The sequence below is a fragment of the Balaenoptera acutorostrata genome, chromosome 19, assembly GCF_949987535.1.
Source record: "Balaenoptera acutorostrata chromosome 19, mBalAcu1.1, whole genome shotgun sequence".
NCBI classification, from domain to species: domain Eukaryota; kingdom Metazoa; phylum Chordata; class Mammalia; order Artiodactyla; family Balaenopteridae; genus Balaenoptera; species Balaenoptera acutorostrata.
The window spans coordinates 5,015,689-5,030,759 of record NC_080082.1 but is presented as its reverse complement, the minus strand read 5'-3'; the positions used below and the strand labels follow the sequence as shown (position 1 = coordinate 5,030,759).

Here is a 15,071-nt window from a genome sequence, read left to right as displayed (position 1 = left end):
AGTAATGGAAATAAAAACAAAAATAAACAAATGGGACCTAATGAAACTTAAAAGCTTTTGCAAAGCAAAGGAAACTACAAACAAGACGAAAAGACAACCCTCAGAATGGGAAAAAATATTTGCAAACGAATCAACGGACAAAGGATTAATCTCCAAAATATATAAACAGCTCATGCAGCTCAATATTAAAAAAAAAACAAGCGGCCGGGCCCGGAGCTGGAAAGTTCAAACTGGACGTGTTGCTCGTGCCACTTGCGGAGACCGCGGCGGAGGCTCTGCCCAAGTTCTCCGGGCTGAGTGCCCGGCGGTGCCCTGCGCCCCCGCCCCGCCACCCCCAGCCACTGTCCCGGCTCGGGCTCCACGCCTGGTGACCACAGCAAGACTTGAATGCAACGATCACTAAATTAGAGAAAGGAGATAAAAATAACCTCTTGATATTCCTCTCGTGTGATATTTATTCTGGATGAAGCATTAAGATTGCTACTAGAGGTGTACCACTGGACTTCCCTGGTGGCGCAGTGGTTAAGAATCCGCCTGCCAATGCAGGGGACATGGTTCAATCCCTGGCCCAGGAAGATCCCACATGCCGCAGAGCAACTAAGCCTGTGTGCCACAGCTACTGAGCCCGCATGCCACAACTACTGAGCCCGCATGTCACAACTACTGAAGCCTGCACACCTAGAGCCCATGCTCCGCAACAAGAGAAGCCACCACAATGAGCAGCCTGCACACTGCAACGAAGAGTAGCCCCTGCACACTGCAACTAGAGCAAGCCCGCGCAGCAACGAAGACCGAATGCAGCCACAAACAAATTAATTTAAAAAAAAAACTTTGGTAAAGAACGAATTTGACACCAATGTCCCCACGTCTCAGTTCACTTAGTAACAGAGCACCAGCCCTCCTGGCTTGACGGGAATTGTTACAGAAAACATTTCAAAAGATATTTCTAGGGTCTTTCTGTGATGCTCAAACTTTCCGCTTGTCTGTGATTCAAGCTGCTTCTCCTCAATCTCAATACTTAAACCTTAATTGAGAAAACAGTAGTCCTCCAAAATGGACTTAACTATTATTACTGTTACCATTAATTTTAGAAGAATGTAGAGAAAATAGTTGGAGTTGGCTAGGAGAATAAATATAAAAATATATACAAAAGGAAAATTCCGACTGCTTTGTTAATAGAACTTATAAGATTAAAACTTACACAGGTCTCTTCAGATCTTAAAGGATTTTCTTCTAAAGGGTGATTTCAGTGCTTAATATATATAAATCATGTTCTTCACCACAACACAGTAATGTAAAATTATCAGAGTTTACTATTGCAAGATTGATATGAGCCTGAGAGTCAAGTCCACTAAAGAAGTTTGTTTTCCTTGCATTCATGCCAAATCAGCTAGAGTGAAATTATCCACCGGTCTAAGCAGCTGGTTCTGTGCAGCCCAGAGAACGTGTGGCGAAATTCTCTCCTTCACAGGGTGCAGGTTCACTGTGTCTCTCACACCCAGGTGGTTTGTAAAGACTCTCTGTTTCTGGTAGCTTTAAATTAGAGGTGCTCTTAGCACCAAAGGAGAATGAGAGATATGTAATATTAAACTCATGTATTTTTCCTGCGTAGCCCTTGCTTTTATTATCTACCTGGGACTTTATGCTCTGGGTTTCACTCACTTTTCCATAAAAAACAATATCATGCAGAGACCACAGTTTATGCAACTGAAACGTAAAATCATGCAGGTAACTTACAGAAGTGTATCAACCCAAGAAAATTCTGAACCTCAGAATTCCTGAGTACTATAGTCATTGAAAGATATTTGCTCTTGGCTTTCAGAATTTAGAGAAACCAGTAACAGATATCAATTTAATAGGGGCTCAGATGTGGAATTATGTGCACGACACTATGCTGGGTTTTATGAACGAGTCACAAAATGAGTATGTACTCGTTATATGGCCATTACTTTCAGCTAATTAAAATTTTTTCTAGCATTTACTTTAGCAAATTTTTTCCAGACATTTCTTTTGGGCATCATACTTAAATGTAATATGTCATTTAATCTAATTCTCATAATACTATTTTGTGAGGCTATTATTCATGCAAGAACATAAAGGTGGAGAAAAAGGTTAAACAACTCACCAGATGCCTTAGTTTGTAAGATAAAAGGTGTTCAGTGAAGTGCATGTACCCATTGAGTCTGTGCTTTTAGCTATGACAATGTTCTACTACTTTCAAGGCCCTGACCATTGGGTAGGAAAGGCAAGAACGAAGAGGCCAAACTAAAATACAGATAAAACAAATCTCATAAAATGAGAAAATGGAGTGGAAGCATTGATAAGGAGCAATTAATTTGGTATTAGGTAGGAAGGGTTGAGGAAGACTCAAGAGAAGTCAATCTTTTGTGCTTGGTCTTGATGTGTGAATAGAATTTCCATTGCTAAAAATGTTGTACTGACAGCAATATTGGTTGAGGACAGGACAGAAGGAGAGGGAGAAATTCAAAGGGTATTGCAGTCTGATAATGGCATGACCAAAGACGTCAGGAAATAAAATTTACACATGGCTCCTTCCAGGAATGATAAGTAAGCAGGAATGGATATGTAGAGACAGAGGGGCCATACAAATATTTTGTCCAGTGGTTTATTTTGTTCAGTGGTTTTGGAGGTGCTGAATGCCAAGTTAAAGCATAAGCAACACATTTTTGAAAGGCTTTTTTGTAATTCAGTTGTGTGTATGTCAATGACCACAATAAATAGAATCAAAAGCAATAGGTGACTAGGTTTTAATTTTTGGAAACTTTTCCCTCTATTTTAGAGAATTCCCTGCTGTAGAGACAACCTGAGAAAGAAGGTGAGAGAGTGAGAAAAATTAAGACATGAGTAATCTGGTAGCACCTGAAACAAGAGTGGGTGCATTCCTAATGCTCCAAGTACTAGGGACCTTGACGATTATGTGTGACATTATCAGTTAATGTTTTCCCTTTTGAATTTTCGCATGAAATTTTTGGTGTTACATTTCACTTCTTCGAACAGAGGTAAATTCCTCCACTTCCATCCTATTCTCTAGAGCTAAAACTATGGCCCTATGCTTATAACTGGAGAAGAATGTCTACCTTTTACACGACTTTTATACGTTAAACAAATTGACTATTTCATATTCATTTTGTTCAAACAAAGCCCAAAGCTAATAGTAGGATTTAGATTAATTCTGAACTAATACCTCTTCAAAATCATTTGAAGTTAAAGTTTGATAAATATTTAGACATCTAGCTTTTCAGAACCCCCAAATATGGCCTAAGCGTATAATACCTATCCTTTGAGTTATTTTCATCAGTTATTTTTATAATCATTTTTATTGCTTTGTTTTGTACCTGCTGAAAGAGAATAAAAGTCATATTCAAAATGAGAAAAAAAAACAAACAAACAAGCAACCCAATCAAAAAATGGGCAGAAGACCTAAATAGACATTTCTCCAAAGAGGACATACGGAGGGCCGAGAAGCACATGAAAAGCTGCTCAACATCACTAATTATTAGAGAAATGCAAATCAAAACTACAATGAGGTATCACCTCACACCAGTTAGAATGGGCATCATCAGAAAATCTACAAGCAACAAATGCTGGAGAGGGTGTGGAGAAAAGGGAACCCTCTTGCACTGTTGGTGGGAATGTAAATTGATACAGCCACTATGGAGAACAGTATGAAGGTTCCTTAAAAAACTAAAAATAGCATTACCATATGACCCAGCAATCCCACTACTGGGCATATACCCAGAGAAAACCATAATTCAAAAAGACACATGCACCCCAATGTTCATTGCAGCACTATTTACAATAGCCAGGTCATGGAAGCAACCTAAATGTCCATCGACAGACGAATGGATAAAGAAGATGTGGCACATATATACAATGGACTATTACTCAGCCATAAAAAGGAACGAAACTGGGTCATATGTAGAGACGCGGATGGATCTAGAGACTGTCATACAGAATGAAGTAACTCAGAAAGAGAAAAACAAATATCGTATATTAACGCATGTATGTGGAACCTAGAAAAATGGTACAGATGAACCGGTTTTCAGGGCAGAAACAGAGACACAGATGTAGAGAACAAACGTATGGACACCAAGGGGGGAAAGTTGTGGGGGGGTGGTGTGATGAATTGGGCGATTGGGATTGACATGTGTCCACTGATGTGTATAAAATGGATGACTAATAAGAACCTGCTGTATAAAAAAATTTTAAAAAAAAGAAACCAAAAAGGCAACTAGAAAACTCCCAAATAAGTGGAAATTGAATCACACAATTCTAAACATCCCATGAGTCAAATAAGAAATCATAGCAAAAATTAGCAAAGGATTGAATGGAATAAAAATGAAATCAGAACATATCAAAATCGGTCAGATGCAGCCAAAGAAGTGCTTAGAGGGAAATTGTTAGTGGGGGGACTACAGGCCAAGGCAGCATGGGGCTAAGCGTCTTTGACATCCCCAAATTCAAGGTGTTACTGCTTCTCTCTCACAGGGGTGTCCTTACAGTTGGTGCCACCTCCCCGTCTGCAAAATGAGTCCCCACTGGACACCCCAGCACAGCTCCCTCCAGCTCCTTGACTCTCACCATGGTGGTAATCACTAACCCTGCATCTCCCTTCGCCACGACGTTAGGAGCTGGGAGTGGTCTCGGCCTCTGCTGCTCGCCAAGGGCCCGAGCCCAACGTCCACATCCTGCTCATCCGCCAGGAGCTCAGGAGACCTGAGTTCCACACCCGGGGTCGCCCCTGACTCCAGGGCAGGTACTTACACTTCTCCAGCTGGTCCCCAATCACCCTGAGGAAGGCCACGGAGATCATGAGCAGGTTGATGATGAAGCAGGCCTCGCACAGCTTCCGGATGGCGGGGCCACACAGCCCTCCGACCACGCCCTGGTAGGTGGCCTGGCCGCTGACGGAGGCGGCGTAGCCCAGGATGACCAGCCCACTGATCAGGAAGACCAGGGAGACCTGCAGAACAGGACCATGGGGCCAGGCGTGCCCACAACCGCCCCCCAGGATGCTGATACCACTCCCTCCGGGTCTCACCTGCAGAGGCCACGGCTGCCTACAGCCTAGGGCCTCTACCTGACAAGCCACCAGCCCCCTCCCTTGAAACCAGAGCTGCAAAGCAGGTGGATTCTAGAGGCCGCGCTGGCTCTACGTCTGTGAATCTGGGGTTCCCACCACTCCACACCAGTTGGACAAATGAGGTATCAGAAACCCAGAGTTTAAATTACTTTCCTAAGATCACATGCGTTGCAGGTGAAGAGCCGTAAAGCATGGTGGTTAGGAAGCAGGCATACTTGGGTTCAATTCCAACTCTGCCACTCACCTGCTCTCTGGCATGAGGCCCACCATCAACCTCTGTTTTCCCATCTGTGAAATGGGGATGATACCATCTACCTTACTGGAGGGTTGTGATGCATTTGCTTTAAACAAAGCACGTAACTCACTCAGCTCAGTGCCTGGCACGTGGTAACTGTTCAAGAAATGATGGTCATTCTTATTCTCCAGACTCCCTCTCCAGTGCTCTGTTGGAATTTTTTCCAACACTGAAAAATTTTCAAACATCTAGGAAAGTTGGAAGAATTTTACAATGAACGCCATGCACCCACTACCTAGATTCTACTAGGAGCAGGTCACTTTGCTTATTTTATCACACCTCTACCATGCGTCCTTGTGTCCATCTAAACTTGCGGGTACATTTCAAGGCAAGTTGTGGATATTAATTAGCATACTTCCCCCTAAAGATTCGGGCGTGCATATCGTTAATTAGAGCTTGATGTTTGTTTACAGTCCTTCTCTCTTATAAGATAAAATTTACACACAGTGAAACGCACAGTCTTAAGTGTATATCAGTATATCATTGGAAGGGGTATAACCAATGTACATGTGCAACCTAAACCCCTACCAAGACACAAAATGTTACCACGTCCCCGAAGTTCCCTCCTGTCCCTTCCCAGTCACTTTCTGTCCCCGTGCCCAGAAGAAAAACACTCTAATATTTTTCTGCTTTTATCCATTTTCTTATCTGGCTTTCCACTGAGTGGTAACGTTTGTGAGGGCCAGCCCTATCGGGCACATGGGTAAAATTTATTCCTATTTTTGCCAAGTGCTATTTCACTGTGTGGATAGAATCACAATTGGTTGATCCAGTCCCCTGTTGCCAGACATCTGGGCTGTTCTTCGTTTTGGGCTACTATGAAGGAAGAGCTGAGCATTCTAGAATAAGTCATTCTGAGGACCCACGTTTCCTTCTCCTGGACACACACCTAGGAGTGGAATTCCTGGGTGTCAGGGTAGATGTGTGCTCAACTCTGGCAATTTCTTACAAACTGCTTTCCGAGTCATCTGCGCCACTCGATAACCCCTCCCCCACGCCCCCCCCAGCCTCAACTGATGCATTTCAGACCCACTTGCCCCACGTAGTTAAATGTTTTTGAGCCTCTCCAGGATGGATGGCTACCTGTCCCTAAGCTGGACCTGGTCTCCACAGCCAAACTCCCCTCCCACATTTCTATGGAGGAGAACAATGCAGGAGCTGTGAGGTGCTCAGCCAAGAAGCCCAGGGAGAGCCAGCATGACCGTCTTCAGACACAGTTCGTGCCCCTGAACAGCAGACTCGTTCTTACGCCAGCAGCCAAAACTAGGGCTGCTGAAGGGAACATCTAACTGGACCGCCTGACAGAAACTTGCAAGTTCAGAGCCAGGAGGAACATGCACGCTCCCTCCAGCCCCTCGACCTCTGCCTGTGCCGGTTCCTCTGCCTGGAACACCACCACCCCGCCTCCACCACTGTCCCTCACCTGGGGAGCCCCTACTCTTCCCCCCTCCTCTCCAAGGTCACCTCCTCCAGGAAGCCTCCCCACACTTCACCCCCGAGGTGGGCTCAACCCTCCGTTTCTGGCAGAACCACACCTTTCACGGGCCCACTTTTTTCCCCCGTGGTGGGTCGAATCCCCCAAAAGGTTTGTCTACATCCCAATCTCCAGAACCTGTGAAAGGGACTTACTGGCAGCCATCTTTGCAGATGCAAATAATAAACATGTAATTAAATGAAAAAGGGTCTTTGCAGGTGAAATTAAGGATCTTGAGATGAGGTCATTCTGGATGAGCCAAGTGGGCCTTAAATCCAATGATAAGTGTCCTAATAAGAGACAGAAGACGAGGAGACACAGAGAAAGCCATGTGGCGATGGGGCAGAGATTGGAGTGACGTGGCCACAAGCCAAGGAATGCCTGGAGCCCCCAGGAGCTAGAGAGGCGGGAAGGACCCTGACAACACCTTGATTCAGACTTGCAGTCTCCAGGACTGGGAGAGAATACACTTCTGTTGTTTTACGCTGCCCAGGCTGTGGTCCTCGGGTCCAGGGACCTGAGGCCACATACTCAACAACTGTGCATACAGCGTGAGGATCCTTGCCTCTCTCATCCACCAGACTCTAAGCTCCATGGACACTGGGATCGTGTCTTTTTTGCTTACCATTTAGCCCCAGAAAAGCACCCAGAACGTAGCAGGTGCTTCGTAGGTATTTGGGGATGAAAGGAAGGGAAGGCGGGTTGGGGGTCAGGCTGAGCCTCTGCCAGTGAAGGTGCGTCTCTGCTAACACAGTGAGCTGTCCACGCAGGAGTGGCTGACCCTCGAGATGGTCCCCGAGCCTCTTAGCAGCCAGTCAGCAAAGAGCCCTTACAGCCCCTTGCCAGGCGTACCTCTCTTTGGAGCCGAGGAGGGTGCAGGCTCGTTAATTTCATTAAACCTCCAGTGCTCATGGGGCCGTTAGAGACCTAAAAACCTCACACCACTGACCTCCCAGTAGCAGGGATGTTTAAACATTCCTCCCGTCCGAGGGGAGGCCTTGTAACTGGGGACAGGGCAGAAGTCTCACTGGCTAAGAGGAGGGGAGAGTCAGGAAATGATGGGGGGAGTTACTGATTACCAGCCTGACTTCTTCCCTTGTCAGGAGTTTCCATTTATTCATAGTTGGGGTCCTCTCTCCTGAAGGCTGCCTGCCTGCTCAAGATGGGATCTTTAGACCATGCTGTGCAAACAGCAAGCCACCCCAGCAGCATCCGTGTTACCCGGGAGCCTGTCAGAGATGCGCGATCTCAGGCCCACCCAAACCCGGGCTGTCAGCATCCGTAGTCCCGAAAGGTGCCGGGAGACCCCGCACGGAGCTTGGGGAGCGGCGCGCCACGTCCCTGCCTCAGCCCTGCCTGGCGTCCTCGGACTGGTCCGTCTGTGCCTGACCACGGACCCCCACGCGGGCCCCATCCGCTCTATCGCTGACCCTTTGTGGCTGGAGGTCGGGCTCCCTGTTCCGGAAGCGCGGCCTTTCTGCCGCACACATCCGAACACCGCTCTGCTGCCCGTCACGTGCACCTGGACAAGCTGGGGCTCAGCGCCGCCTTGGAGGGGGCTTCTCTGCCCCCCTCCCGCTCCCGCTCCCACAGATGTCATCCCACCATCACGCTGCCCACCATCTGACACTGTCTCATTCGACTTCTTGAATCTCGTCCGAGCTCCCGGTTAGAACAAGCTTCACAAGGACGGAGACCACACTGTCGCAGACACCCAGCGCCAGACGCGCTCAGCCAGCATGGGGGCGGCACGGGCTAGGCTACACCGGACACTGCGCAGGGCAGCACCTGGCAGCTTCCAGAAGGACAAGAGAGGCCCCGTGGGCCCACCAATGAGGCCATTATCAGCCAGCTGCCAGAAAAAAGCATTTGAGATGATGCCGGTCAAAGAGCTTACCACGAAATGCCTGATTCCTATCAGCCCAAGGAAAAGCCTGCTAATAACATGAAGCTGTGCTAATCAGCAGCTCTTTTCCGCTGAGGACGGTCAGGCCCTGGAACTTTCTGGGAAGGGAGAGAGTTCAGGCTCCACACGCAGCCAGCAGAACTGGCCAAACACCGCTGACACCGTGCAGGTTGGGGGCATCACAGCGGCCTCAGTCCTGACCTGCCCACGGGATTTGGGCTTTCGCTGTGGAGCCGAGACCGGGAGGCAAGAGAAGTCAATCAGTGGCTCGGAGACAGCGCCTCCCCGGCTGAAAGGCCAGGTTCATTGGCTACAGGTGCCGCGTGCTCCGCAGGGACCCGCCGCGCCTCTACCTCCCCCTCCCCCTCCCCCCCGCCTGGCTGCGAGGCCCTCAGCCGCATAGAGGATGCTCTCTGCCCGGGCCTACACGGGGATTCCCTTCTCCCTTCGTGAGCTGAGCGGGATGGAAAACCAAAAGCCACAGGAGTAATTTCGGAGACAGGCAGCTCTGCAAAAGCAATGCCCAGGGCTCTAGCTGGAAAAATAAACTTAAGCTCCTACCTGCCCCCAGAGAACCACCCCCCCCCGCCCCAAAATGCTCCCCAGGGGCTTACCAGCTCCACTAGGAAAGCGGGGGCCACCCCACCCGCCTTGTGGAAGGCCCATGGGAAGTTGAGCAGGCCGGCGCCCAGCGCGGACTTCAGGAGAATGAAGATAGCACCCAGTGAGGATAGACTGGGGCGGGCGGCCGTGGGGACCGGCTTTTCCGAAAGGCCTCTGTCTCCTGGGGTCTGTCCCTCCATGGCTAGAAGCAGCAGAGGGGCAGAGAGAGGGGGTGGTCCCGGCACCGTCCTCCGGGTTCACGGTAACCTTCTCCAGCTGGGATGCGTCTCTCCTCGATCCAGCCAGAGCCAACACGTCTGTCTCGACCACCCCAGCCTCTGTACCCCTCTTCCCGAGCATCTGCTCCCCCTTTCCAAAGCGTTATGCAACCACCTGCCCCATGACTTCCGGTCCTCACGCCTTTCCCCTCAACCAACGCTGCCTCCCCCCCACAACTTCCAACCTTGTTTATGGGCACTCTTGCCCTCCCCCACCCCGTTTCTCTTCCAAATCCCCAACGCCTTCCTCCCCATGGCTGTTCTCACCCACCCACGTGCCTCCGGGCCAACTTCCACAGCGAAGGGGCTCCAGACCCTGGTCCTTACCACCAAGTCCAGTCTTCAAGGCGACAGACAGCCCTGGGCCCTCAAGGACGGGGACTCGGGCTCACTTCAGAGGACCCAGAGGGGTGGGAGGAAGGCTCTAGCTCCACCGGGGTGGGCAAATGAGTCATGAATGATGGGAGCCCTAGAGAGCACGTGCTGGGGTCACGTCCCCGAACCTGGGAGGACACGGGCAAGAGGTCAGGGCCATCCGTCCCAAGAACTTGTAGCTTCTGAGACTTCTGGCCTGAGCACGGGAGTCTTAAGACTGCCGGGGGCGGGGCCTTCCCGGCCGCCCCGAGGGTTAGAGGCAGCTCAGCTGGGAGAGATCAGGGAGCCTGCACCGATCTCACCATCTCCAATGCCTCCTCCCGGCATGCCTCCCAGGCCCCCACCCCCATCTGTCACCTGCTAGGGGCGCCGAGCCTAGTTTCCCATCTGCAGAAGGGGGTCCTTGTGCCCTCCTCGGGGGGCTGTAGACTCACGCATGCAAAGGCCCAGGCCGTCAGCAGGTGCTTCCTGGCGAGGCTCCCCAGGCCAATGAGCACGCGAATCACCTGGGGTCTTGTTAACAGGCAGATGCTGATTCGTCCCACCTTGGGTGGAGCCGAGATTCCACGTTTCTCACGAGCTCTGCGGAGGCGGGTGCTGCTGGTCTCTGGACCACACTTTGAGTAGAGACCACCTCTCCGACCTGATACAGTTGGCTAGGATGGCAGAATCCTGGAAACGGTCCCAACCCGGAAAACGCAGCCCCGTGAAGGTCGGATCTTGAATTCAGAGGTGAACCTGTTTATTCCTGGCGCCCAGGCTCAAATCCTCCCGAGAGCATGTTAAAACATCGAGTGTGGGATCCGTCACCAGCGTTTCTGACTCAGGAGGTCTGGGGCCCCTTCCTGAGAACTGCTGCTGTAAGTTAGACATGTTCAACGCCTCCCCCAATCAGTCCTTCTCCGTCGAGATCAGCACCAAAGGCTTTGCTCGTGTGGTCTCAAGCCCCTGACCGTGCCACCTCCCTGCAGCGGCTCCGTTTATACTTTGCGGGCTCCCGGAGATGGACAGCGTCGCGGGCCGCAGTTCTGCTGCGACCACGTGAGCGGTGCTCACCGTGACCCAGGCCTTGCAGCAAGCGCTCCCCGCGTCCTCACTCTGAATCCCGAGGGCTGTCACCGCGGTCCGTAGAGCGCAGGGCTCCCGCGGGTGGGGCAAGAGGCTCAAAACGTGAGCGCTGGCCAGGGCCAGGGCCGGAAATCAGCCCCGAGTGTGTGTCATCTCAAAGCCAGCAGTGTCACGCTGGCTCCTGCACCCGCCCGGACCCTGATGGTGCCCGGATGGGAGCGGACGCGTAAGGGAGGGGATGAATGGGTGAGCAGACGGCAGGATGTGAGGGGCTGGGGCGCACCCCTCCGGAATTCACATGGCTCTCTCCCCCCACATCCACCCCGAGGCAGTGAGAAAGGAGATCAAGGGCCCTCAGAGCGGCCTGGCTTTGTACTCCTTAATCTCGGCTCTGGGCGCCCGGGGCACCCCCCTGTCCCGCCTGGGTCCCTCATTAGCTGCCCATTAACGTGCATGACTTAGAAATTGGCCACTGGGCTGTGAAATTCCACTCAATGGGGAAAACCTCTTAATTCTGAGGGGCTTTGATTTACACTCTGCCCAGTCTCAGGGCTGTGTGACCTTTCCTGGGGAGGAGAGGTGCCCCTTGGGGCCCCATCTGTGTGGGTGGGCAGCCCTGGTGGCACATGGGGCTCAGCCCAGCGCCCCGCATACGGCCCCGCGTCGCCCCCCAGGGGAGCACCGTCAAGGGATGTTCCAGGGTCCCCCCTTTCCGCCTCCACAGAGTACTGGTCACCTGTCAGGTTGGGAACTTCAGGGAGAAAGTGACCTCAGCTCATTTCCGCAAACCTTTGTCTCACCCTTTAGAAAGTTCTGGAAGACAGACCAGGGCAGGGGTCGGGGGGTGGGGTGGTCTCAGCAACCAGAGTGCCTAGGACTGAGATCCAGGCCTCACTGGGGTCCCCTGCGAAATGGTGGTAACAGCCCCTGTCTGCCCCGCAGGGCCCTTAGGAGGACCCAGTGAGAAGAGGGTTACTGCTGTTGAAATACGCACGGGGCAAATCCCATGATCTGTACATGTCTGTGTTTTTACCTCCGCCTGCTTCTGAGCTAGGACAATGCTCTGAACCTGGGCTGTGCAACACCCGAGGGACCCTTCAAACTGCCAGCGCCAGGCCCACCCTCAGAGCTTCGGATGAAGCTGGTCTGGACGGGCCGGGCACCAGGTTTTCTATGAAGCTCCCCAAGAGGTGTTCACGTGCCGTGAGGAGGTGGTCAGCCCTGTGCGTCTGGGCTCACAGCCCCTGCTCAGCCGCAGCTTTGTGCCCCGGCTTGGCCCCCAGAAGCAAGGGAGTGTGCATGTGACTGGGAGGGCGGGCAAGTGCGCAAACCTCAAGTCCGCCTCAGCGGAGGCCAGGGCCTCGGGGCATCTGTGGGGTCAGGAGGGAAGAGGCGCAGGGGTCTGAGGCCTGGGCAGCCTGGGCAGGGAGGGGAGGCGGGCAAAGGTGATGGGGAATAGGCACGGGAATCCGGAAGCACACAGCAGAGGACGGCGCCGGCTGCCGCCTGCTGAGACCCAACAAGGGCTTGAGGGATGAAACTAGCTGGCACTCCTGAGAGTATTTTCTTGTTTCTAATTCCATATTTTGATCCCAATAAGCAAATACCACCTGTGTGCCAGCTGTGAAGGCAGCCACAGGCCCAAGACTGTTAACTGAATCTGCAAGATATTCCCTCAGGGGATGCACAGAATGACACACACGGTTAACATTTAGAATTTTTAGGGGTTTTGCCTCGGACAAGGTCAAGCAGGGATTGCTTCGTCTTTTCTTCAGCTTTGTGCCCTGGCTTGGCCCTCACAAGGCGGCTTAATAAATGAAAGGTGGAGTGAACCAGACACTGAAGGAATGAAGCCTCAGGTCTGTAGATACAGGAGCTCGTGGACTTCTCAGGGCGACAGTTAACCTCTGCGGGAAACAGCGCCAGCGCGGGGACAGGAACCCAGTGTGGTCGGTGGGCTGGCTGGCGGCTCCCAAAGATGTCCTCACCCTCGTCCCAGAACTTACGGCTGTGTCACCTGGCCAAAGGGACTCTGCAGATGAGAGCACGTCCAGACCTTGAGACGGGGCAAGTATCCTGGGTGGTCTGGGTGAGCCCTAATCACCATCACAGCGTCCCGAGAACAGGGACACAGCGGGGTCAGAGGGCAGAGACGTGCGGACAGAAGCAGAGGGTGGAGTAGTGTGCACTGCAGGTGGCGGAGGGGCCCCCGGCCAAGGGATGCGGGCGCCTCCAGAAGCTGGAGAAGGCCTGGAAATCACTTCTTGCCTGGAGCCTCCAGAGGGAACCAGCCCTGAGTTTAGCCCCCCGAGACTGATTTTGGACTTCCAACCTCCAGAACTGCAGGGAATTAATGTGCTGTTTCAGGCCACTGCTTCCTGGTCACTGGTTATAGTGGCAGCAGGAAACGGACATACCCAGCATCCCGAGTTCTGACGGTCGGGCACCTCTGAGAGGCTGGAGGCCCATGGCGTCCCCACCCCCCGACCCCCAAGCTCAACAGCAGGGGTCTTTTCTCAGCCGCAGAGCAGAGGTTGGGGGCCTCCAGGTGACACACAGCCCAAGGGCACAGGCCTTGCTGTCCCCTCCCTCTTTTGAAGGGCTGGTGCCCTGAGTTATGATCCAGAGTCCCACTCTGGGTGAAGGAAAAGAAAACTGCACCTTGGAGTGGAAAGTGAACAGTCTTAACGCTGACCCTCCTCCACCCACTGCATCCAAAGGAAGAGGCACCCGGGAGGCGTCAGCGGCCAGACTGGAGGCCGAGTCACAGGGCAGCGGGTGGGCGCCCAGCCCTGCAGGGTCTTCGTCACCTGGATCCTGACCCCCACGTCCATGTTGACGTGTGGTCTGGGGGGCCAGAGAGCCTCTCCCCGTCTCCGAGCTGGGGGCTCCCACCTGGCCTGTTCACAAGAATCCTCTGGGGAGATTTGTGTGGGGTTTTCTGGTAAAATTACATGAAATTCACCGTTTTAGCCAAAGTGTACAGTTCAGTGTCATTTCATGCACTCACAGTGCTGTGCAACTGTCACCACTGCTTAGTTCCAGAACATTTTCAACACCCCAACACGTCCCCACTAGCGGTCACTCCCCATCCTCCCCTCCCCCAGCCCGAAGCAACACTAACCTGCCTCCTGTCTCTGGATTTGCCTGTTCGGGACACGTCACCCAGATGGAACCCTACACTATGAGTGTAATGTCTGCGAGGTCCCTCCAGGCTACAGCGTGATCAGTGCTTTGTTCCCTTTAGGGCTGACTAGCATTCCACTGTCCGGATGGTCCGCCTGCTCTCATCCATTCATCCATTTGATGGGCACTTGGGTAGTTTCCACCTTTTGGCTACTGTGACTAACGCGGCTATGAACTTTCACGTACAAGTTTTTGTTTGAACACCTGCTTTCAGTTCCTTTGGGTCTACACCTAGGAGTGGAATAGCTGGGTTGTATGGTCATTCTGTTTACCTTGGGGAGCTTCTAAACCAGATTTCTAGGCTCTTCCCAAGGAGCATATGATTTAGTAAGTCTACAGCAAGGCCCAGGAATCTATGTTTACGACACTCGCCTGCACTGCCCTCATGTCACCAGCAAATTAAACCAACGTTCTGCGTGTTAATATCCTCTTAACGACACCACCGTTAAAAAAAAAAAAAAAAGAATCAAAAATTTTTTTTCTCTGAAAACTTCTACTTACTCTACACATGACAGTCCTTAACTCACTTCATTTTGTAGCCAGTGAACCTAAGTAGCACCCCCATTATCACCAGCAAGTGGGCATCCTTCCCACCATAAGAAAAGGGGAAGCAGTCTGGCACTGGGGGCTCAGAGCTCAGGCCGAGGCCAGAGCTGGGCTGGAATGCTGGTCCCACCTCGGCTTTCTCACCTGAGAAATGGCAGTGGGAGCATCACGGGACTGCTGAGACCCCCAGATCCCACAGTGCACGCGGACCCTGCCAACACCAGGCCAGCGGTGCG

At 51.9% G+C, this 15,071-nt stretch overlaps 1 protein-coding gene across 1 annotated transcript in view; it reads right to left on the bottom strand.

Annotated features, from left to right (window-relative positions):
- SLC38A8 (solute carrier family 38 member 8) overlaps positions 1-9,582 on the bottom strand; it is a 39,412-nt gene extending 29,830 nt beyond the window's left edge. The window contains exons 1-2 of the mRNA XM_057534885.1: positions 9,394-9,582; positions 4,786-4,984 (exon numbers count right to left, since the gene is read on the bottom strand). Coding sequence (XP_057390868.1) covers positions 4,786-4,984; positions 9,394-9,582 — 388 coding nt within the window. The remainder of the gene's footprint in view (positions 1-4,785; positions 4,985-9,393) is intronic.
- Between the last annotated feature and the right edge of the window lie 5,489 nt (positions 9,583-15,071).